At 53.5% G+C, this 22,309-nt stretch overlaps 2 protein-coding genes across 5 annotated transcripts; both read right to left on the bottom strand.

The window, feature by feature from the left end:
* Window positions 1-1,731: 1,731 nt before the first annotated feature.
* CCRL2 (C-C motif chemokine receptor like 2) lies at window positions 1,732-5,050 on the bottom strand. 3 transcript variants are annotated; one of them, XM_037030630.1, is made up of 3 exons: window positions 3,634-5,050; window positions 3,255-3,398; window positions 1,732-2,856 (listed from the first exon to the last, which is right to left on the bottom strand). In XM_037030630.1, exon 3 carries the CDS (start codon window positions 2,842-2,844, stop codon window positions 1,783-1,785), a length of 1,062 nt encoding a protein of 353 aa, XP_036886525.1. In that variant the 5' UTR covers window positions 2,845-2,856; window positions 3,255-3,398; window positions 3,634-5,050; the 3' UTR covers window positions 1,732-1,782. The 3 variants fall into 3 exon arrangements, with proteins under 3 accessions (XP_036886525.1, XP_036886524.1, XP_036886523.1); XM_037030629.1 differs by having other exon boundaries at window positions 3,255-3,712; window positions 4,660-5,050; XM_037030628.1 differs by having other exon boundaries at window positions 3,255-5,050.
* An 11,090-nt stretch (window positions 5,051-16,140) lies between these two features.
* LOC118976166 (C-C chemokine receptor type 5-like) lies at window positions 16,141-20,754 on the bottom strand. Of its 2 annotated transcripts, XR_005064206.1 has the most exons (3): window positions 20,658-20,754; window positions 17,978-19,117; window positions 16,141-17,689 (listed from the first exon to the last, which is right to left on the bottom strand). XR_005064206.1 is itself a non-coding variant. In XM_037030508.1 (2 exons), exons 1-2 carry the CDS (start codon window positions 20,725-20,727, stop codon window positions 18,048-18,050), a joined length of 1,140 nt encoding a protein of 379 aa, XP_036886403.1. In that variant the 5' UTR covers window positions 20,728-20,754; the 3' UTR covers window positions 17,901-18,047. The 2 variants fall into 2 exon arrangements, 1 of the variants encoding a protein (XP_036886403.1); XM_037030508.1 differs by lacking the exon at window positions 16,141-17,689 and having other exon boundaries at window positions 17,901-19,117.
* Between the last annotated feature and the right edge of the window lie 1,555 nt (window positions 20,755-22,309).

Genomic DNA, 22,309 nt, shown 5'->3' with positions numbered 1-22,309 from the left:
TTAGCCCTTTTCTTTTCACGGGTTGTTAGTTTTCAAGTGCAATCATTCATAGAGAAGCATGTGTTATTTTTACCCTTAAGATAACTGTCCTCTTATTCTGCCACGGGAGGAAGACCTCGCTGAGTTATTCATGTTCTCGCCATTTACACCTCAGGCCGTGTGGTTGGATTGTGCACCTGAAGTTTTGGTTTCCAGTGACCGTTTCGCCCTCAGTCACCGGAAGAGTTCGTGGAACTTTATTCTCTCTACACGGTTTTCATTCTGAAAACCGCAATAGGATTTGTTCTTTAAGTTCATCGCTGCGTCTGTACACAGCTGGGAAGGATGTCATTTCCTCTGAGGTTCTGTCCCGAGCGTGCTAGGGGAGGTGGATGGAGGGTCCAGACCCACACGTATAAATTCCTGAAAAAACCTCTGTCCCTTTTCCTTCTCGTCTCCAACAACGAAACCCTCTTTCCACATCTGCTGGGATGCTTTGTCCCAAGGTCTCATTTTTGACACGTCATGGTGTTATTTGCTATTTAGTGTCATTCTGGAAGGGTCTTGACTTAGTCTGCCTGGGCTGCCGTACAGGATACCATGGACTGAGTGGCTTAAGCCACAGAAGTTTATTCCTCACAGCCCTGCGGGCTGGGGGAGCACTCTTCCTGGCTTGCCGGTGGCCACCTTCTCACGGTGTCCTTGCCTAGTGGACAGAGAGAATGAGGAAGCTCCCTGGTGGCTCTTCCTAGGAGAGCACGAATCCCATCAGGAGGGCCCCGTCCTCATGACCTCCTCTACTCCCAGTGACCTCCCGAAGTCCTCATGCCCCAATAGCATCCCACTGAGGGTCAGGGCTTCCACATACCAATGGGGGGCACAGCTCATCCGTAGCCCCCACCAAGACATGAAGGAGCCAGTGCTGGCTATAGATTGTGTTCCTATGGGGTCTCCCCAGGGGTCACCTCTGCCTCCCTCCTCGGTGATGGAGGCGAAAGGTGGTGGCCCATGGGCATCCTGTATGTCCTCTGTCATCTCTACCCGGGGCATGCAACAGAAACGCGGGCATTGGATTTTCCCCGGGCAAACGCTCATGGTGACGTTTTGTAACCATAGGCCTCCGAGGCCTGAGGCATATGCTAACTGAACTGGACAAGACATGTATCATGTTAAATATTTCTTAACCTAATCGCACACCGACGATGGTTAAATGGTGGAAAGAACTAGAAACATGGGAGGCTCACAAGTTGGGAAGGAGTCGGGGCCTGGGGGTGTGGGGAGCAGGACACTTTCCCGTCTCTATCTGCAGCCTCCAGCTAGCTGGTTCTTTCCATGGCCAGGAAAATGTGCCTAAAAATTGTTTCTATGTGAGTGGGTCACTTCTAATTTGACATGTGGTCCCATTGATGTTGAAAGTACATACTCATCGCATGGGTTTCCTCACCCAATATCTGGAAGTTGGGCACACTGGGCACAGCATGGGCTCTGGAGTAAGTGTCACCAGGGCTGCTGTCCCAGCCCTGCCACCGTGCGCCTTCTTAGACATACTTCCGAGCCTCGGTTTCCTCCTCGGAAAAATGAGGCTGACAGCACCCACACCATGGATGGGAAGTGAGGCGTGAAGGGGTTCCTGTTACAAGGAGCCCAGCACAGCGCCCCAGGCAAACCGATGCTTGGTAAGTGTCTGCCTCCCCGCCCCCTTTTCTGTCTGACTTCGTATCCAAATGTGTAAAACAATCATACAAAACCATGTGGCAAGACCAAGCGGCAACGTTTATTGATCCCACTTTGATGGAGGCTGGTTTACATACTAGTGGACCGTTGGAGTTCCTCCCATGGCCTATCGTGTGCAGGGTCTGCGGCAGGTGGCAGTGGGGTGTCGCCACCCAGGTGACAGCAGCAGCACAGGTGTTTCCGGAATGCCTCGTCCAGGAGCATGCAGAGGAGTGGATTGAGACAGCAGTGGGTGCTGGCGATGACTCTCGTCACCTGAACACTTCTGTCCAGGCTGTAGCTGCCCCTGCAGTCGTGCAGGGAGAAGGACTTCTTGAAAGCAGACAGGAAAAGCGCAACGTTGTAGGGTCCCCACATCAGAAGGAAAACACCCATTATGGTGAAAACAAGCTTGACAAGGTCCTTCTTCCTGTCCCCGGACCTTAGCGTTTTTCTCGTCCGCATGAAGAGCACGAAGCAAACGGTAAAAACCAACAGTGGGACCAGAAGTACCACAATGTTCATCTTCAAGGTCAGAGAACGCTCCCAGGAGGCATCCTCGCCTGGCAGGAGATGAGGCCTTCTCAAGAGGCATTGGTATTGCTGGGTTCCCCCCCAAGATTTGTGAAACAGGAGTTCAGGCCACGTGACCAGGATGGCCATCCCCCAGGCCAGCACACTTGTGATGATGCCACAGGGCACCGTCCTGGCAGCTGAGGAAAAGCTGCTCTGGAAAAGCCCCGGGCAGCTCTGCAGGCTCAGGAGGGCACTGAAAAACGCCTCGCCGTGCAGGCCCACGGAGCCCAGCGTCACGAGAATCAGGCACATGGGGTGGCCCAGGCTGCCCCCGTTGGAGGCAGCGTGAGCCCAGAAGGGCAGGGTAAGCAAGAAACACCAATTAGAAAGGACCAAGTTCAGGAGGTAGATGTTCTCCACGTGTCCCAGGCCTTTGTGTTTCACCAAGGCCAGCACGGCCAAGGAGTTGTCCACGAACCCCACCAGGAACACCGTGGCGTAGAGCTGGGGGACCACGTGGGCCAGGAGGGCCGTGGCGTCGTACTGGTGGCACTGCTCTGTGTCACTGTTATTCAGATCGCCCTCGATGAGGATGTCGTAGTAATCTTCGTCTGGTGCCAGTGTGTCATTAGCCATCTTCAGGCTGCCCTGCAGAGAAGTGAAAAAATTATTATTATTACTATTATTGTTATATCCTCACCCAAGGGTATATTTATTGACTTTAGAGAGAGATGAAGGGAGAGGGAGGGAGAGGGAAATATGTATATATCTGTGCGAGAGAAACACTGAATGGTTTCCTTCTGCATGGGCCCGGCCAGGGATCGAACCAGCAACTTTTCAGTACCCGGGAAGATGTTCCAGCCAACTGAGCCACCCAGCCAGGGCAAAAGGAAAAATGATCTTCCTGCATGTAGCTGCGTGGTCCTGGGGGGAACCACAAAGAATGAGTGCCCCGGAGCCCTGCTTTCTCTCCTCCAGGGCTTCATGGTAGCCAGAGGAGGCTTACAGTTCGAAAGAGTGAAAACAAACATCTCTGTACCACGCACCTCCTTCCCCAGGGCAGCTGCCGTACCGGATCCAGTCACAGTGCCCCTGGGTGCTCAGGAGTGTGCTAATGCCACAGGCAAACCCAGGTAAGCAGGACACTGCTTCAAAGAACGTCGTTCTCTTGCTGGGAGCAAGACTGCCCACTTGGAGACAGTATGTAAGCAACGTGCCAGGAAAGAGAACCGAGGACCGGATTCACACCGTTGGTGCCAGTCATAACATGTACGTGCTTAAAAAGCTTGCTCGCCCCGGAACGGCTTCCTGTGGCAGGCTGAGAGGTCTGAGTTCTCCTCTCGAAGGGTCTGAGCCAACGTTTGAAAAGCGAAACCACCCTACGGTCCACGCAGACGTCGCTGGTTAAGGACAGAGGTGACTTACCACTTGGCTGGGCTGCTGTGGGAACGGCCGGGGCAGTGGAAAGACTGGCTTCCTTCCGAACACACTAGACGTCCTGACCCTTAGGGGCAAGAGAAACCACTGTTTGTTCCCGATCGCTCCTGCCCAGCAGTGAAAGCTCTCAGGGACTAACTGAGACTAAAGCCCCTTGAAAGCTCCCCCAGACCCCAGCGTGGTTCTTAAGCCTTGGAGGGAAACCAGGAAGTTGTTTCGTCCTCCGCCTCCCCCGGTACCCCGCCTCTGATTGCCCCCAGCCTTCGCACGGGCCGGCGTCCTCCTGGCTGCCCAGATAAGGGAACTAAGCTGTGCTGCTCCTTGCTGATACTGAGGGAGGCTGGGAGGCACTTCTGACCTGGATCACCGAGCAGGGGACAGCCAGCAGCGGAGGAGAACAGTGTCACCCATCATACCTGCAGACCCCAGGGGCCTGGTGGTCCCCTGCAGCCTCTCATCATTGGCAGAAGCCCCTCCCTGAATCAATATGGGCTTCCAGAACTCCTAGGGAGAACCGCACTGACCAGCGTGTGCTTGGGTTTTTATTGTCGCTTTTGGGAAGGAGGTATGCTTTGGCTGACGGACGGGGTGTTGAAGAGAGGATTTCACCGAGATGGCAGCCACCGAGTGATGTCAGCTGGGAAGGGTGGGGTGCAGGGAATGTGGGCTGCCAGGAACCCTGACAGGGGGTGCCAGGGAGTTAGGTGGCTGTTAGGCGCTGACCCTGTTCACAGAGCGGGAGGCCAGCGCAGGAAAATCCCATGGTCAGGACCCTGGGGCGTCATCAAGTTGGGGTGGCAGAGATGTAAGGGGAACAAGCTGAAGCGCAAGCAAGGCTGGGGTGGGGGGAGGCTGGAGGCCAGAGAGAGGAAACGGTGACAAGAGTCTGCATTTGGGGTGGAGGGAGAGGGTGAAGGGGAAGGAACCGGGGTGCTTTGGAGGAAAAATGAACTGAGAAGAGGAACTGGAAATAAGTGAAGAATCTGGATGAACTCCCAGATCAGGCCTCCGTACCTGTGACTGACCTGGCGCGGGGGTGGGGACCAGTCTTGCAGGTTGGTTTAGCATTCACATTGCCCGTTAAATGTCCATCCTGCTAATGACAGAGGTATTCCAGGGAGCAGTCGATACGAAATGTGGACCTGTTAAAATAGAACTGGAAATAAGGAAACTAGAAAGGGAAAAGAAAAATAAACACAGGGAGGGCCCAGCTGAACATGGGATTGAGCATTAAGTTTAACTCAAAGGGAAGCAAACGCAGGGCTTTACTCCGCATTCGGGGGATGGCCCTGCTGGGAACTGGCCCTGGGACCGATTCCCAGCGCGTCCTCCCCCTGTCCCCAGGATGGGCTTCTGTGAGTGAGTGAGGGTCACTGCGTCCTGGGACACTCTGTCCCCTGGTGGCAGCCTCACCCCTGGGACCAGCAGGGGTGGGTCTTTCCTCCTGGGCTCTACTGGCTGCAGCCTGGCTATTTGGAGCCACGCCCCCACCCCCACCCCCAGCATGACCTGCCCCGGGCCCCCCGGCCTCGGACCTTGGTGAGTAGGTGATGGTCCACCGGCTCCTGATGCTCTGTTGCCTGAAGGCCACTGGTCAGTCCCAGGCCAGGGGCTGAGAATCAAGTCCAAAGTGGAGACTTGAAAAACCCCAGGAACTTCTACCGTGCACATGATGTGGTTAAGTGGCGGGAAATACCAGGCAGAAGTCAGAAGAAATTTGAAGTTTTTCTAAGAAAAACACTGTGAATTCAGAGCCACCCTAACTTCCGGGTATCAGCATGGATTTTGGTTTCAGGATTCTCTTATTTTGGCTGGACCCCAGCATCCTGTTTACCCGCACTCCAGCCACGAGACTCTTTTTAAACTGTGATATGATTGACATGGAACGTTGTGTGTGAAAGTGCGCAGCCCGTGGGCCTGAGACGTGTGTGCGGCGGCCCCATGGCCGCTGCAGTGCCGGCACTTCTGTGGCTTCCCGTCATTATTTGTCCTCCGGGTGGGGACAGCGCACGCCTCGTCCCTTACCGAGTTTGGTGTTTATAATACTGTCGTGTTGTCTGCGATCACTGTACTGTGGATTAACTCTCCAAGGCCATGGGGTTCTGGAAACTTCTAAAGGGGCAGGAAGGAATGGTAGAGAGGTCTGAAGTTGAGGCAGGAAGAAAGTCTTACTCAGCATTTGAGCGTCTGGAGGCACAACAGGGCCATCCCTTGGGTGGAGTGGCACCACCTTCTGGAGTGGTGTGGCCTGCGGTGCACAGACCTTCGCCCTGAGTGCGTGCTCCTCCTCATCGTCGTGGGTTAACCCCAGTTTCAGTCCAAGAAGCTATTGTGTTACACGTAGGTCTCGTTTCCTGGTACACATAGATCCCCATTCATTCGATTCGCTTATTTAACAAGTATTCTTGGAGTGCCCGGTGTGTGCCCAGCACTGTTCCAGGTACAAACAATACAGGCAGACATCCAGTCCTTCGTGTGGGTTACATTACACAGACAAAAGCAAAATAAACCAGTGCGTCGTAGGGTGGTAGGAGTCCTATGAAGAAAAACAAAGCAGGGAAGGAAGCCAGGGAGGGCCAGGGTGGCCTCGGGTTCTCGCTGCCCACAGGGTAGTCAGAGGCGCCTGGCTGGTGAGGGGCGGTGAAGCAGCCCGTGATCAGGCCCCGTGATTAACACTCGTTTTCTCATTCCTTCTTGTTACTAAACTTTCACATCAGGGAGGTTGGTTGAATTCTGGTAATGATATGTTGCTACCTAGTTAAGAGTCTTGATTCCTTACAAACACATTTTTTAAAGATGTTATTTATTTATTTTTAGATAGAGGGGAAGGGAAATAGAAAGAGGAAACGAAACATCCATGGGCTTCTCACATGTCCCCTACTGGGATCCTGGCCCACAACCCAGGCATGTGCCCTGCCTGGGAATCGAACCAAGAGCCCTTTGGTTCGCAGGCCGGTGCTCAATCCACTGAACCACACCAGCCAGGCCCTTATAAAACTTTTAATCAAACCATGAGTTAATCAAATCTTCCAGGTTTAATTGTGCTTTGTGAAGCTGCCTACTGTCTCGTGGGGGTCCGTTTCCGCGGTATGTATCCCCTCCATGCGAGTTCGTCTTTCCTGGGGGTTGTTTTCTTTACAACAGCTTTGTGTGGCCTGAATGGGGCGCACTCCCTTTTGGAGGAGTTTTGCATCTGTTTCAGCCAGAAGCCTGAGGGACACTGATGGCCCGAGATGAGTTTTCTTGGTCTGGATTTGGGGGCCTCCCATTCTGAGCATGTGATAAAATGAAACCTCATATTTGCGTGAGGCACAGGCTCGGATTTCCAGAGATTTCCCCTCTGCTGCTCGGAGCCTCAGCAGAAACTTCCTTATCGTCCTCTGCCCGTGGGCGGACTTTTTCCAGTCCACTTTCCCTCCCACCCCCCAGCCAGCCTCTGCCGGGACCACTCATTCCTGCTCCCCAGCTCACATAGCCCAGGGCTTCGCCGTCTGCCCCATGTTGGAGTCACACTTAGTGGCCTTTTTATGTGTGCGGCCTTTGATTGATTTATCTGCACCAGACCGTGACCAACAGGATAAACATCCATTGAGTAGTGTTTCAGTAAAAAAGTGTCATCAATTTTTCCCTCTGTGTCCACTCTCCTCTACCCTACTTTATGTCCAGGGAGACTTATCTTACTAATAGCAGGCCCTTCCCCCACCCCCTTCACCCCCTGCCTCTGGTTTTCAGCTGGGTTTGGCCAGTGGGGAGTTTTAGGAGGGACACTGGAGAGCGAGGTCAGGGGATTGAGCTCCCTGGCTCCTTCCTGGTGGGGTCTCAGAGGTCTCCTTCCTGGTGGGGCCGACCTGTCCCTCGACCCAGAGGCAGCTCCTGTCACACGGCACCCTCCCACTGCCCCTAGTGGCGGCAACAGCGGCCCACTCTCGCCGGCACAGGGGCAGCAGCGCCAGGTGCTGAGCTCCCCGTGTCCAGTCTAAACCTTCCTGAAGGGCCCTCTTACCAGCACTTCCTTGGCTGCCCTGCTTGCATTGCCGCGTGTTTCCTAGTGAGGTTGCGGGACACACTCCCACGGGCCGGAACCTCACCCTGGGAGGACAAGGCGAGACACTGAGCCCCCTTCGCTGCCCTCATGGCGTTGACCTGCCTGAGCAGCGGCCCCCAACCTTTTTGGCACCAGGAAAGTTTTCCACAGACGGCGGGCGGGGGGTGTAGGGGCGTCAGGAGGCAGGGATCCGGTGGGAACGGGAGTGAAGCTTCACCCGCTCACCTGCTCACCCGCCACTCGCCTCCTGTGATGCGGCCCAGTCCCTAACAGGCCAAGGACCACTGCCCGGGGCTTGGGGACCCCTGTTCCAGATGGAGATGGTCAGGTACGTAACTGATTGTAATTGAGGGGGGCACGTGCCATGCCAGGGAGGCACGTGGGAGCTGAGGGGCAGTCAGCAAGGGCACCGGGCCCAGCCCTCGGGGTCCAGGTTCCCTCGGGGCAGGCGTCCTCAAGCCTGAAGGCCTGATGGGAGTTAGCCCGGTGAGAAGTGCCTCAGCCCTGGCTCCTGCCTTTTCCTCCCACTGTCTCCTTTTGCAGGCCCTGGAGGGCCCCTTGACTTTTATGTCGGAAATGGGTGGAGGGCAGGGAAAGTAACGCAATTCAAGGTGAGACACTGCGTTGCTTCCTGGCGTCTGTGACTGAGTGCTGGTGGAAGAGAAAGTGGGAGCTGGAAAGCAGGCTACTTTAGAGGGCAGCCCCGGGAATGCCGAGTTCCAGGAGGTCTTGCTGGGGAGGGCTCCCTGCAGACGGCCTGGCAGGGACCCAACTGAGGCAAGCCCCAGGAAAGGGAGAAACTGACCTCAAGAGAGTCTCAGCTGACCCTGCAAGGAGCCCCGTTGCTGGGCCGGCCCTGCAGTGCGGTCCTACCTGAGGGGAGGGGCCCAGGCTTTGGCATCCAAAATCAGCCAGTCACTGGCCTCCGCTGTCCCCTGGGAGGGGGCACAGTCCAGCAGGCAGGTCCCAGTGGCCGAGGGCGGTTCCCAGGGAGGGGGGGCAGCCTTCCTATCTCAGCAGCAGGGAGGGTGGGAGCACCAACCCTGAAGAGGGGACCCAGGTAGAGCCCATAGTGCCCACCACACACGCTGAGTGTCCTGGGTTTCCCGCACACGTCACTTACCCTAACGACAAGAAATCGAAACTGAAATGTGCAAAACCACTGTGTCGTAAGACCCAGTGGGAGTCACATGAGCTCATTCCATGTGAGCGGCCTGTCCCTTGGTTGCCCACCTGTGGTCATCAGGACAGGAAGAGAGGAGTTGACAGAGAAGTAAAAAGCGACCCCCACCCCCTACTGCTCCGGCCACCCTTGGTGCCATCCTCCACTTTTCCCCTCCTCCTTCTCCATCGAACTGGTCCCATGGCAGCCCTTGTAGGGTCAGGCGGGTGGGACAGTCGCTGCTTCCATATCAACCGTATTTTAAAGAGGTAAGGTCTTTTCTTATGAACACAGGTGAGAGGTGATAACCTAAGTAGCATCCTCCCTTCGTAGATACTCCCTGTAACGAAATGAAGCCACGGCAGGTTCTAACTCTGCAAGACTGGGCTGGGCCCTGACCCTCAGCCCAGGCAGTTGCCCCAGGCCCTTTAGGGCCCAGGCCCGGTGAGCACCATGCACTGGGGACTGAAGGCTGTGCTCCCTCCATGCCCCGTGCTCCCCCGGGGAGGGTCCCTGAGGCCCCTCCGAGGCTCTCCGCCGTCCCTATAGACTCTGAGGACTTGACGTGGGCGGGCTGCTCTCTGTGCCCCAGGGTCTGAGGTACCCACCTTTCCCATCTCCAATGGTTCAGCCATGCCTGCTGGAAAGGGTCCTAGCAAAGGGCCCCTCCCTTTCCCAGCAAAGCAGGACCTTCAAACCACAAAGACTGGTGCTGTCCCCTCTGGAGAGACCAGAGAGAGCTTGGGGACAAAATGCCTTTCTAGGGGAAGGGCAGATAGGATTCTGCCCTTCTCTGCGGTGAGCCGGCGCAGGCAGGCACGGGCTGGAGACGGGAGGTCGGCTTGTTTTTCTGACTGCATTCCACGCCCAGAGGGTATTTTTTCCGCCCTTATCTTGCTTGGCATCTGACATCGCTGACATTTCCTCTCCCCCCTGAGCTCTCTTCCCTGCTGTGGCTCTGCCTGTCCCTGCATGCCTTCCCCTCCCAGGGTTCTGTCCTGAGCCTGGGTCCCCAAACCGATGCGGTTCTGAATGAGGAAGAGTGTGTTTGGTTGTGACGTGGCTTCATCTGTGCTACTGAATTGGGGCCTGAGGCAAACAGATGTCCGAAGGCTGCCCCCGGGTTCTCCAGCTGAGCCGCCGTCCCTGCCAGGGAGCCAGCCTGACTGCGCCATGGCCCTGGGAGTGTCCTTGTCTGTTTACCTCCAGGTCCTGTCTCGAGACTCTTATGTCACCCCTCAAATACAGGAACCAGGGCCTGCAGCAACCCTGGCAACAACATACCAGCTTCTCTCTAGGCATTGGGTGGATAAGTGGTTAATTTAAAGTGCAACTCCCCTGCATTAATGACCCTCTTCACTTACTCTGAGTGAAAGACAGGAGAGGAGGCAAACGATGGGTGGGTGGGGATGTGGGAGGCAAGAGTGACCTTTTTTTCAATAATTGATACGAGGCAATTTGGAAAAGGACAGGCAAACACCTGTGGAAGAAATGCCCGTGTCTTTCTCAGTGTGTGGTCTGCTACAGCTGATTATAATGGGCTGCGTGGCTCAAACAATAGGCATCCAGACCTCGCAGACCTGGAGCCTGGGGTCCGAGATTGAGGTGCTGCTGGATCCAGTGTCTGGCAGGAGCCCGCCTCCTGGTTTGCAGGTGGCCGTCTCCTCCCTGTGTCCTCACACAGGCAGAGCAGAGAGGGCAAGCTCTTGTGTCCCGTTCGTAAGTCAGGGCACTAATCCCACTGGTGAGGGCTCCACCCTCAGACCTACGCACCTCCCAAAGGCCTCCCCTCCCATCACCGTCACGTCGGGGGTCAGCATTTCAACAAAGGAGTTTGGGGTCACGGACATTCAGTCCACAACAGCCGGTGAACACATCCCTGGACCAAGAAAGGGGCAGTTAAAGGTGGGGAGGGGAGAAGGGCTCCTCGAGGAGCAGGTGGCAGGCGTGGGGACTGGGCACGTGCGTTGGCGAGGGTGCTGCGGGAGCCAGCGGCAGGGATGGGCTCCGGCTCCCCTGGCCGCGAAGGGGGTGCTGCGAGATTCCTGCGGTCAGTCACGGGAGAGGAGGAGTGGCGCGACCCAGGCTGGCTTGGTGTTGCGACATCTCCCCTGGGTGGTCACGAGTCATCTCTCCAGGGCACTGGCAGCCACGGTGGGGCTCCGTCACAGACACTATTTCTGGGGTCCAGGAGGTGACTGACTGGCCTAGACTGCACGGTAGGCAGGTGGCCTCTCTCATTTGTGTCCCCGGCAGTGGCTCTTGAATGGCCATCAGAAGCTGATGGGGACTTTGTAACTGATCTGACAGCCCCTGAACTCACTGATCAATGTTGACATCACAGTAACGGTGGCAGTGCCCCCCAGTCCTGGCAGGTGAGGTAGAGCGGTGGAAGGTCCCCCCCCCTGCCCCACAGAGGGGTCTTATGGGGGAGGGGCCTGCGATGATGAACTGTTGTAGACCGCTCTGCCTGGTTCTAGAAATTGTATCTCGATCCCTTGTGGCAAAGGGTGAGGGACGACCTTTGGAATGCTAGCCACAGGAGACAAACCTTGTCTCTGGTAGCAAACACTGCCTCAGTTTCCTCTCCCTGCCCCCAAAGCATGGTCGGAATTCAATGGCGGGTAAGGCCCCTCACAGTGGGGGGCAACCTAAGCCAGACTCAGTCACTTGGGAGGCCTTCATGGAAGGACTAGGGGTGGGGGGCTGCAACAAAGAGGGAGCAAGGGACTCTCATTCCTCCCCCTGGCTTTGACATAGTCCGAGTCCCCATGTCCTCTGGGAGAAGCGCTTCCTGGCTCTAATCCCCTTAAGCCTGAATACCTGTTGGGGAGAGGTGCAGCTCCTTGCCTTGCTAGAGTGTGTCCTGGGGAAAAATCTGGCATCACAAAGACTTGCTGATAAACCTGTGAAATCTGCTGTGCTAAGAGTGCTTTCATTCATGTTAAGGGTTTGAGCAGGAAACCCTAAAACTCTGTTCCTGACAGACTCTGAAACCCTCAGATTTCTTTGAAATGTTATCTACTGTTTGATCCTTGCTGCCCTGTATTCCTGTGTATTACAACCCAATAAAAACCCTGGAAGAGGGGGCTTGGGCCCTTTTTCTCCTCGGAGAAACTGGCTGCTGCTGGCCTTTGTCTCCCCCGAGAAACTGGCCACCAGTCCATGGCCTTTTCCCAGCAGGGAAAACGGCTACCCCTCCTCCCCAAGCAGATCACGTCATGTCTCAGTCATATTTACACACCTCGACCATGGCACCCGGGGCAGGGGGGACTTACGAGGAAGTCCCTCCCACAATGAACTACATGTTAAAAAAAAAACACGGGGCACAGAGTTGGTTCTCTGCGTCTGTGAGTTTGCTTCGGTCTTGTTGGTTCATTTATTTTGATTTTGGGTTCCACTTATGAGCAGATCACAGGGTGTTTGTCTTTCTCTGTCCAACCCGTTGCACTCAGCTCAACACCCTCTAGGTCCATCCACGTCGTTACAACCGTAAGACCTCATTCTCTCTTTAGTGGCTGAGTGGTATTCCACTGTACATGTGTGCTGTATCTTCTTCCTGCATTTGGGGGGTCAGAGGGCTAGGTGGGGAAGGTGAGGGGACTAAGAAGTACCAGTTGACACGAAACAGTGAAGGGGATCCAAAGTACAACACAGGGAATATAATCAATAATATTGTCATAACGATGTACAGTGTCAGAGGGCGCTAGACTTACCTGGGGCATCACTTTGGAAGTTTTATAAATGTCTAACCTCTACTTGGTACACTAGAAACTAATATTATACTGAATATTAACCGTAATTAAAAGGTAAACATTAACTGCAGAATTATCGTTGCCTTCTTCAGGGCTGACACAGACTTTTAGACTTTTCCGGCTCTTTAGGGAAAGTGTTTTACTGGACAGAATTGAAGGGATGGTTCCCCGGGGGGAGAATTCTTTCACCAACATAAGTGAGATCTGTATTCACTGGTAAAATATCCCCCACAGCACCCCCTTTTCTGCACGAGAGATGCCCTCTGGAATTTGAACGCACAAGCTCAGCACGGGTATCAGACACCCCACTTTTTCGACGGTTCACTTGGAACGAGCGAGTCAAAGCATAATCCAAACCCAGCTGCGGACAGGAAATACGTAGAGGCTCTGATACAGATACTTTATATTTGCCAGTGAACTCCATTCACGTGCTTTAAAGACCAGCCGGCGGGAAGACAGTGCTCATATTCCGCTGCAAACATCAGGAGCCCAGTCGACACGCTCGCTGGATTCCACCCGCTTCCAGCCAGGTCAGGTCTTCCTGGGACAGCAGCCCTGGCCCCGGATGCTCAGCAGGACGGGCTGGAAGCAGGGGTTTTCGGACCTGCTACACTTGGAACCCCCAGAGACCTCTAAAGGTCAAAAACGCACAGGCCATGTTGCAGCCCGATTCAATCAGAATCCCTGGGGGTGGGAGTCAGGTGTCACTGTTAGTCACTGCCCCCCCAGTGCCATGACTGCAGTGTGCAGCCTAGATTAAGCATGGCCCCCCTGAATTCCAGACCCATCGGTCCTGTTCCCACCTATCCTACTCAGGGGCTCTTCGCTGGCTGCCCACGTGCAGGGTGGCGGGGAACAGCGAAACACCTACACCTGTTACACCAGCAGCTCTGGGGCTGGCAGGGGGGTGGGGGTTGGGAGTGGGGGGCAGTGCAGTGCGGGGGCAGGGGGTGGGGGCTCTGCTCGTCCTCTGTGGAGTCAGTGGGTTGGGCTGGCTGGTCTCCACAACCTTTCCGGATTCAAATTGTATGATTCCATAAGGGTGATCAAAACAGGGTGATAACAGTGGGGGAGACAGGAGGGTGTGAATGAAAGCCAGCTGCGTCCCAACTGTATTTGATGGCTTCAAGCACTTGGCACCTGGAGTCACTTGGCACCTGCCAGAGATATGTGGAAGGGGCTTGTGGCGTTTTAGGGACTATGAACAAGCTTTGTCACCAGACCTTTTCTGACCTTGTTGCAAGACGGTGAGTTCAGCCGTCTGCAGGGATTGGCAGGGGCAAGCCGGGACCTTTGCTTCACTGCAGGCGCCCACTTATGTCCTCCCCCGAGGTCCCTCTGGTTCTTCAGAGACAAACCTGAAACAGCCGCAGGGGAAAACGGCCCCATCTTCGCTCCATGCCTCACCCTCTTCTTGGTTTGCTAAAGCGGCCACAGGGGGGCAGTAGAGCCCTAAATTCCTCTTGCCTTTGCCGGCCTTTCTGTTGAACCGCGCTTGAAAAAGACTTCTACACCTCTACTTAAAAAAAAACACAAAACTAGTTACCACTCTCAGAAGTAGAAACAAAAATGAATTCCTGAAACACGATCAAATGACAATGACACAGAACTTAGAGTCACATTAAGGCAGTAACAATACAGAGTCACACAGAAGTTAAGACTTGTAAAAATGCTTGACGGAGGAGAATTTGGCACAATTATGACATATATAATCTGAAACATTAAAGTCTGATGATGTTTTGGAAAAGTATGAGCGAGATTTCTGTCGTGAATTTTATCTGAAAGCAAAGGGGCTGTGGACATGCGTTCCCATTTTGGCCTTTGCTGTCCGCTCTCGCCCGATGGACACTTCCCACTGGGCCTGTGAGGGGCTGTGTCACTGGTGGGAAGGGCAGTTAGAAAGTTCCCACGTTCTCCGGCTCTTTTCCCCACTTCCTGCCTCCACAGTAGCTGGTGAGTCCTATGCGTCCTCGGGAAAGTTAACCCTTGAGTTGATGTTTGTTTGGGAGTCTGTCCTCCCCTCCGATAGAAAAGAATCAACTTGGACCTGTAATCCTAACTGTGGCCACACATTTTAACGTAGAGCTGCTTAAACTCAAGAGCCCTTGGAACACAAGTGTCAGCGGAATTCTTGCTCATGAATTTGTGCCTCAGCCCCTCCCCGGTGAGGACGGTCACCCTTGCTTTGACTTTTTCCGTAGTCTGCACACCACGCCCTCCTTGGCAGGGCCCCCTGCATTGAGGAGCAGGGTACGTTCCATGAGGGGGAGGTGAAGGGAGTCAGAGCTCCAGAGAGGAGTGGGCAGCGGGGGGTCCGGGCAAACCAGGATTGAAGAAATGGGGAGGGGGAGCTGGGGGGGATGGGCCCGGGTAGCTATTTCTTCATGTTCATTCTGGAGTCACTTATTATCAGCCTTAAAAATGGACACCTTCCAACCCCCCTCTGCAGCTGCCATCGTTGTACAGGGCAGATCTCCTTCTCTTTCAGCCCTTCCCTCTACCCCCTGCTGCCTCTCTGCTTTCCTTGGCTCAGGCCTCCTTTTCGCCTAGGAGATGGAAGGCAGCCCTTCAATGTTGTTTGGGAGAAGTTAGTATCTTAAGAGCCGGCTCCAGCGTCCTTGCGTTCTGCCCATTTCATGGACCTCCAAGTGGGATGGTCGCTGGCTCTTCTGCCACCTGCTGGAAGGGGAGAGCACAGCAGGCTGAAAACCAGCGTGTTCCCAGCTGAGTGCTCACAGCCCCTCCCCTCCACCTGGAGCACCTGTCCTCTGTGAGGATGAGAGACACATGAATAGAAACCCACACGGGGACCCTTGTCATCACCGCAATGCCAGCCAGGTTGTTGGGAGGGATTTTAAAGAGAAGAAAAGGAAACTTGGTAGCAACCAGCCCCATCCTCCTGCGTCACACTGAGGCCATGACACTGTATGTTGTCCTCATTCTCAAACGCACACAGCTGCCGCGTGCGTGAGCCTGCGTGGGTTTTCTCCTTTAAAAGCACCTGTCAATTCTTTTCCTGGTGTCGTAGAATTAAATTTGAAACGCGGACATTTTTGGGTCAGTTGCTCAGAAACTCCATCCTGGGGACAGCATCTTCAAATACAAATTATTCTGGCCATTTGACCCAAGTACAGGGTCAGCTTTGAAAAATATTTAAAAAGAGATACAGTTCTCAATATGTGTGTGACACTTTCCCAAACAGCTACTTACAAAAGGCTCTTACAGTTTTATGTGCTATGCTGTAAATGTACACATGACCAAAAGAACAGGAATACAATAGGTTATTTTATTTTATTTTTAAAAAATGATTGTATTTATTTACTTTTTCGGAGAGAGGGAAGGGAGGGAGAAAGAGAGGGAGAGAAACATCGATGTGAGAGAGATATGTTGATTCATTGCCCCCCAACCCAGGCATGTGCCCTGACTGGGATTTGAACCAGCGACCTTTTGGTTCACAGGCCGGTGCTCAGTCCACACTAGCCAATCAATTAGTTTAGAGTGTGAACTCTAAACTAATTGATTGGACTCCAATCAATGAGTTTAGTATGTATGTGTACATATACCTACATATATGTACACACAGACAAAGAGATCAGAAGTCCAAACCCACCCGGAGGCCCAGGTCCGGGGCTGTGGGGCCCTCTCAACAGTCTCTAGACCGGGGGACAGGCACTCCCAGTCACTTGCAGTTGTCAACCACAACCCTCAAGGCTCAGGTTTCAGGGTCTGAGAAAGATCAGTAACACCTCCTGTTATTCTGACACCTTAATCTCCTGATTCTCACTCCTTCGTGCGTCTTCACCTCATGCTTGTTGCCATGGTTTCTGCTGTTCTGGTTTCAAAACATTCTCACGTACAAGGTAAGCGAAGTGGCGACTGCCGAAAGCAACAAGGCCTGTAGCTCTCCCTTGGAACCCGACGGTTCCCTTAGAGTTTGGGGACCGTTTGTCTGGAGGAGGCCCCTGGAAGGGGTGTCTGAAGGCCCCACACTCAGCCCACAACGCAGAGGTTGGCCAATTGTGCTTTTGTGGTTTCTGAAGCTGGAGACAGCTTGCTTCCAGATGAGTGTGTCTCTTCTCCCTGTTGCCTGCTGATAGAATTCTATCTGGAAGGCGATACCTAAGCAGTGATGTGTGTGTGTGTGTGTGTGTGTGTGTGTGTGGCAGACAGACACTTAGCCATCTGGGCTTCCCTCACTTCTGGGCTCATGCCCACAAAGCTCTGGATTTTCATGGACTACGTCCTACCCGGCCTGGAAGTGTTCCTGGACCCCAGGCACACGCATTCCCAAACGTGTTGTTTCAAAGCCTCTGGAAGATGCCTCGTGATCGAACTCAGGTCGGGGGAAGGCATTTCTAAGAATGAGCCCATCGTGACGGGCTGCCTGGGAGCTCACAAAAGCGACCCAACCTCTCCACCCACCCTCCTGATTTCCACCTGAACCTCCCCTCCCTTCCATGCTTGGAGTCTCTTTTAGGGCATCTCCAATCCGCATGTTTGAAGCCCAGGGTCTCTCCGACTCCTCGGCGCCCCTCACCGCCCACCCGCCCAAGTGGGCCCAGTTCTGCTGACTCTTATCTCAAACACTGAATGAGCACCCCCCTCAGCTACCTTCCTGTGCCCCGACCCACGTGGAGGCCCCCTCACCCTGACCTGCTTGTCGCTGGGCTCCCTGCCTCACAGGCTTACATTTCCAGGTCATCCTTAGGGCACGGAGTGAGCCCCCTGCAACACCGCCAAGGCCCCATCTCTGCTCTCAGACTTGGGGGAGCAGTGCCGCCTAGGTTCCTCATAATCCAGCCTACACCGCGCCTCTCCATGCCTTTGCTGCCTGCAGTCTGGAGCTCCGCTTCCCTCTCTTCCACTGACAGCCAATGCCCCAGCCATCCCCCCTCACTGAAGAAGCTCTGCCTGAGCTCAGCTGGCCACAGGGCTCCACCTGGCGCCCTGTGGAACCAGTAACCCACCTGGGAGGGAGATCACATGAGGGAGACGGCCTCTCGAGACAGACCGCGTTCATGTCTCTTCTCCCCATGGAAGACAAGGACCTGTTTTAAACACATTCACCACCTGTGTGTTGGTCTGTGCAGGAAGAAACGATACAAGAAACGATGCACATTTCTCGATTCCGTTGGTTGTTCCTGGCCAGGCAACCAAACTCAAGAATCAGCAGTTCCCTGGGGATTTTGTTTTCCTAATGAACTTGTACAGTGAAGGGACGGTCTGCCAACGGTTGAAGTACGTGGAGGGGAGATGGCCAGGTGGCTGTTTCATCCACGTGTTTTGATTCAGGATTCTAGAATTGATGGGCCTGAAGTATTTACCAACCTTCCAGCAGATTTCAGATAGATGGACTGATCTCGGACTCACCGTGACAGCAACTTCCTTTTTAAAATAACCGCTCCTGCCCCCCAGTGTGTGTCTAAAGGCCAAGTCCAGGTCACAGGCCAGTAGACAGTTCCTGCTCCCCCGTGGATCGAGTGTAGACGGAGCTTCCACGCTCGGGAGCCTCTCGCTGGAGGATCAGACAGTGTTTGCAGAGGCGTCTGGCAATGTGCTTTCGGAACAAGAATGACAGGTGGTTTCTGAACTTCTCGCCGACGAAGGCGTAGATGATGGGGTTGATACAGCAGTGCGTCATCCCCAGGGTCTCCGTCACCTGCATGGCTTGGTCCAGCCTATTGGAACTACTGCAGTTGTTCAGGCCAAAGGCGTTCTGGAAGGTGTTCAGAAGCAGGGTGATGTTGTAGGGGGTCCAGAAGAGGAAGTAACCGATCATGATCACGAAGATGAGCCTCATCGCCTTGTGCCTCTTCTTCTCGTTTCGACACCGGAGCAGGGTCTTTAGGATCCCTGAGTAGCAGACGACCATGACGAGCAGTGGCAGGACCAGGCCCAAGATGACCATCTTTAAGGTCTGGAAGCTCTTCCAGAAATGATAATTATTGGTTGGGTAGTGAGGGCTGCATGTAAGACGAGACCCCTCTTTTTGGGATTTGGTGAAGATGATTCCTGGGAGAGAGGCCAGCATAGCGACCACCCACGTGACCCCACTTGTCACCACCCCGAATGTGACCGTCCTGGCTTTTATAGCAAACACAGCGTGGACGATGGCCAGGTACCTGTCAATTGTCAGGAGGATGATAAAGAAGATTCCAGAGAAGAAGCCGATTAAATAGAACCCCGTCAAAAGCTGACAGGCTCCATTCCCGAAGACCCACTGGTCCGCAGCGTAGTAAGCCCAGAACGGGATGGTGAGGAGGAAAAGCAGGTCGGAGATGGCCAGGTTGAGCAGGTAGATGTCAGTCATGCTCTTCAGCTTCTTGCAGTTTATGAGGGTGAGGACGACCAGCAGGTTGCCCACAAAACCAAAGATGAACACCAGGGTGTACAGCGGAGGCAGGAGCTTGGCTGCGATGGCTCTCACGTCGGTTTTATGGCAGGGCGCTGACTGAGCGTAATCAATGTAATCGGCTGTAGTTGACATGATGTAATCCATCTTGCTCCACCCTGCAAATAAGAAAACAGTGATCTTTTAGGAAGTCCTAGAAGGTATGTAGTGGTCCACCAGGAGTGCGATGCAAGCCATCTTATATATGAATAGGTCCTTAAAATCAATAGAGAGACTTCTACGTTTAACGGAGCTCCCCTTTTTGTTTTCCCCAAACAGTGGATTTTTGTAATAAAGGAAAGTCTTGCTGCTGGCTTCCCTCACTCTGTCTGGGATAAGTGATGCAGGCAGCATCTCACCCAGTGAACCCTGGTGCTCCACAGCCTCACAGAGTAAACGAAGCTTTGAGAAACAGAAATTCAGAGAAACCGAGTCCCGCACCGTCTGTTCAACACTGTCTTACAACCTATGCTGGAGCCTCCACATCCCTGGAGCGCACTCAGGTGAGCCTCACCGTGGGTGTGCTATGGTCACTAACAGCTCCCAAGGGCACGATGCCTGCCAACTGCTGTTCTAGGCGTCACATCCAGTTATTCAACTAATCCTCAAGGTCACCCGGTGAGGCAGGTCACATTATTGTCCCCCTTTTGCAGAGGAGGACCTCAAAGCCCAGGGAGGGACCTACCCAGAAACACACAGCTGGGAAGCAATGGGTTTTGAACGCAGGCAGCCTGCACTCGCCCACCACGGCTCCCTGGCTCTCACTCCCTGGCGAGAGAACGAAGGAGCGGAAACGCTGGTGCTCCATGTATTCAGAAAGAAACGGGCTGGTGCTGGGTCCCCAGAGAAGGTCATAAGAGCCAACAGCCATTTGGAAAAGCCAGACTGGTATTGCCCCTTTTCCTCTGAAATTTGGGTTTATTGTTCTTGGGATCTCAACGTCCACAAGAAATGTCCGAGTGGAAAATGTCCCACCCACTGCCATACCCCCTGGGCTAGCTCAGTTCCTCCAGAACCCACCGGCTGGTCTGGTCTACTGATGAATAGTCCCACCTCTGGACTGAAAATTCCCTCCAGTTAATCCTAGGCAGCCGGGAGAAGTGCCCCCCCAATTCCCCTTTAAATTCTGAGCCCAAAAGAGTACATACACTACCACTGCGCTGTGGAGCCCATACAGTAAGGGAGGCTTGAGTTCATACTTGTGATGATGTCAATTTGGACAATTTTTAGCCTTCCTCTTTTCTGGGAAGTAGAACACCCCAAAGAACCAGAGTTAGACACAACTTCTGGTTGGGCGCATATTCAAGGGGCATCCTGCCTGGAGGTTTTAGTTCTCCTTATCAAAAGACAATCTCTACTAAGATTTTGGCCAAGAATCACTTCTCTGAAAAAATCTCTCTTTTGAAAAGTGAGGGCTTTTACAGAGATGATCTCGTCCCCTTTAAACTCTTTCATTCATAAACATGCTTTGGATCTTTGATGCTATCGCCGTCTGAAACCCATTCTAAATTCCAACCCTTATGGTAAAGATTATATTCTAAGATAGTTCGGTGAGCACTTGTTGTTTGTTTAATGTCTTCTATGGGTTTCCTGTAAGGGCTCGGGCTCCTCACAGGCGCTGAGCTAACTAATAATCAAAGTGGCTGAGGGGTGACTTACCGGGCAGCGTCTTGTGGGGAGAGCGGATGTCTCGGATCCTCTGACCAGCTGAGCTGAGCAAATGGAACATATAGTAGCAGACGAGTAGGAAACGCACGGTTTCTACTAAAAGGGGGGTGGAGTTTTCATGCCTACGTATGTTGCAGGGCAAAAAAAAAAGTCAGTAAATAGTTCTCCTTTTCTTTTCTTTCTTTTAAAAAAAATTTTAGCTTTAAATAGACTGGAGAGTAGTTCTCTGGTTGGGAAGCTTCTTTGCAGGCTGCCCATGTTACACTCTCTTCTTTTGGTTCTCTGTTGATTCGACTAGGCAGAGTCTGTTAGGAAATAGAACGAAAGGAGATTAATGTGCATGTATCTAGTCAAGAGACCCCATTTTACTAAAAACCAAAAAAACCCCAAAAGACCTGCTGTCCGAGAGGCAACTGATTTGTAGAAGACCACATGGCTTATTGGTAGGGGGGCTACAAGGGCAAGACGTTCCCACCCTCTTGCTGTGTGTCACCAAAGAAAGCCACTTGAACAACTTGGACTTGAGAGGGGAACACTGCCTATTCTCCCCATGAACACTTTTCACCCTTTTTATCCACCCTTCTCCCATCCCCCTTGCCTACCGCAACTCACACACATGCTCACCACCCAGCGCGATTCTTCTCTGTAATACAACTGGTTGTCTAAGGCATTTTAACATTATAGGTTCACCCGTGAGCTAACCATGCTGCCCACTTTTCCCTTGGGTATCTAGTGGGACACGTCATTACAATTTCTTTCTCTCCCTACTCAGTGTTTTGCAGCCCTCCAAACCAGCAGGCATTGACGGGTGCCTGTATCGCACCAGGTATACAGACGGCAGGATTCTCACTTTAAGGTCTATCCGGATCTAGGAGAGATTTTCAGCATGAAATGGGCAGCAAATGCCAGAAGACTAGGATCAAGTTCAGGATTACATGACGGTGTCATGGGTGGTTACATCAAGCTTTCTTGGTGGTTGGTGACTTGCCTAAGAACCTCGGTTGACAGCAGAGCTGAGAACACAGCGGAGTCATGCCCGAGCCTCAGGAGCACCCTCTAAGGGCTTCCCTTCCCTCCACTCTAGACCGAGCAGGTTGTGGTCCGTGGCAAGGCCAAGGGGACCCCAGGCCTGGGGAGGCGCCTGCCACAGGGGCTGGCGGTAGTTGCTTCAAGGTTTTGTTGGGGGGATTACATGAGGCATCCGAGTGAAGAACTGAGCACATAATACACACTCAGTAAACATCAGACTCTTAGTCATTAAGTGATCCTTCCTTAGAGAGGTTTGTTTGATAAAATTCTCACAGAACTGGCTCCCTGTGGTCCTTGCGTGCAGCTGCTTAGTATCAGCAAGTGAGACGCTGAAAGGGTCCATGAAGCCAATGCCTGGTGCCTGGAGAATAGGAGCAAAGGGCTCTGGGGAGGCCGGGAGAGCACAGAACTAGCCCGTGGAGGGACACATGTTTGTGTTACTGCAGAGCCCAATACCTGCTGACCCTCACCGGGACAGGGAACCATAAAGACGTTCAAGTCCATCCAGCCCGGGTAATTCAAGAGGCAATGATTAAGAGCCAGACTCTGCGGTCACGTGGCTGGATTTAAACCCCAGCTTTGCTGTTCACTGTTTGATCTGGACAAGTGAGTGA

The sequence above is a fragment of the Sturnira hondurensis genome, unplaced genomic scaffold (assembly GCF_014824575.4).
Source record: "Sturnira hondurensis isolate 20B ecotype Veracruz unplaced genomic scaffold, ASM1482457v3 Scaffold0020787, whole genome shotgun sequence".
Taxonomy (NCBI): domain Eukaryota; kingdom Metazoa; phylum Chordata; class Mammalia; order Chiroptera; family Phyllostomidae; genus Sturnira; species Sturnira hondurensis.
This window is presented reverse-complemented; position numbering and strand designations above follow the sequence as displayed.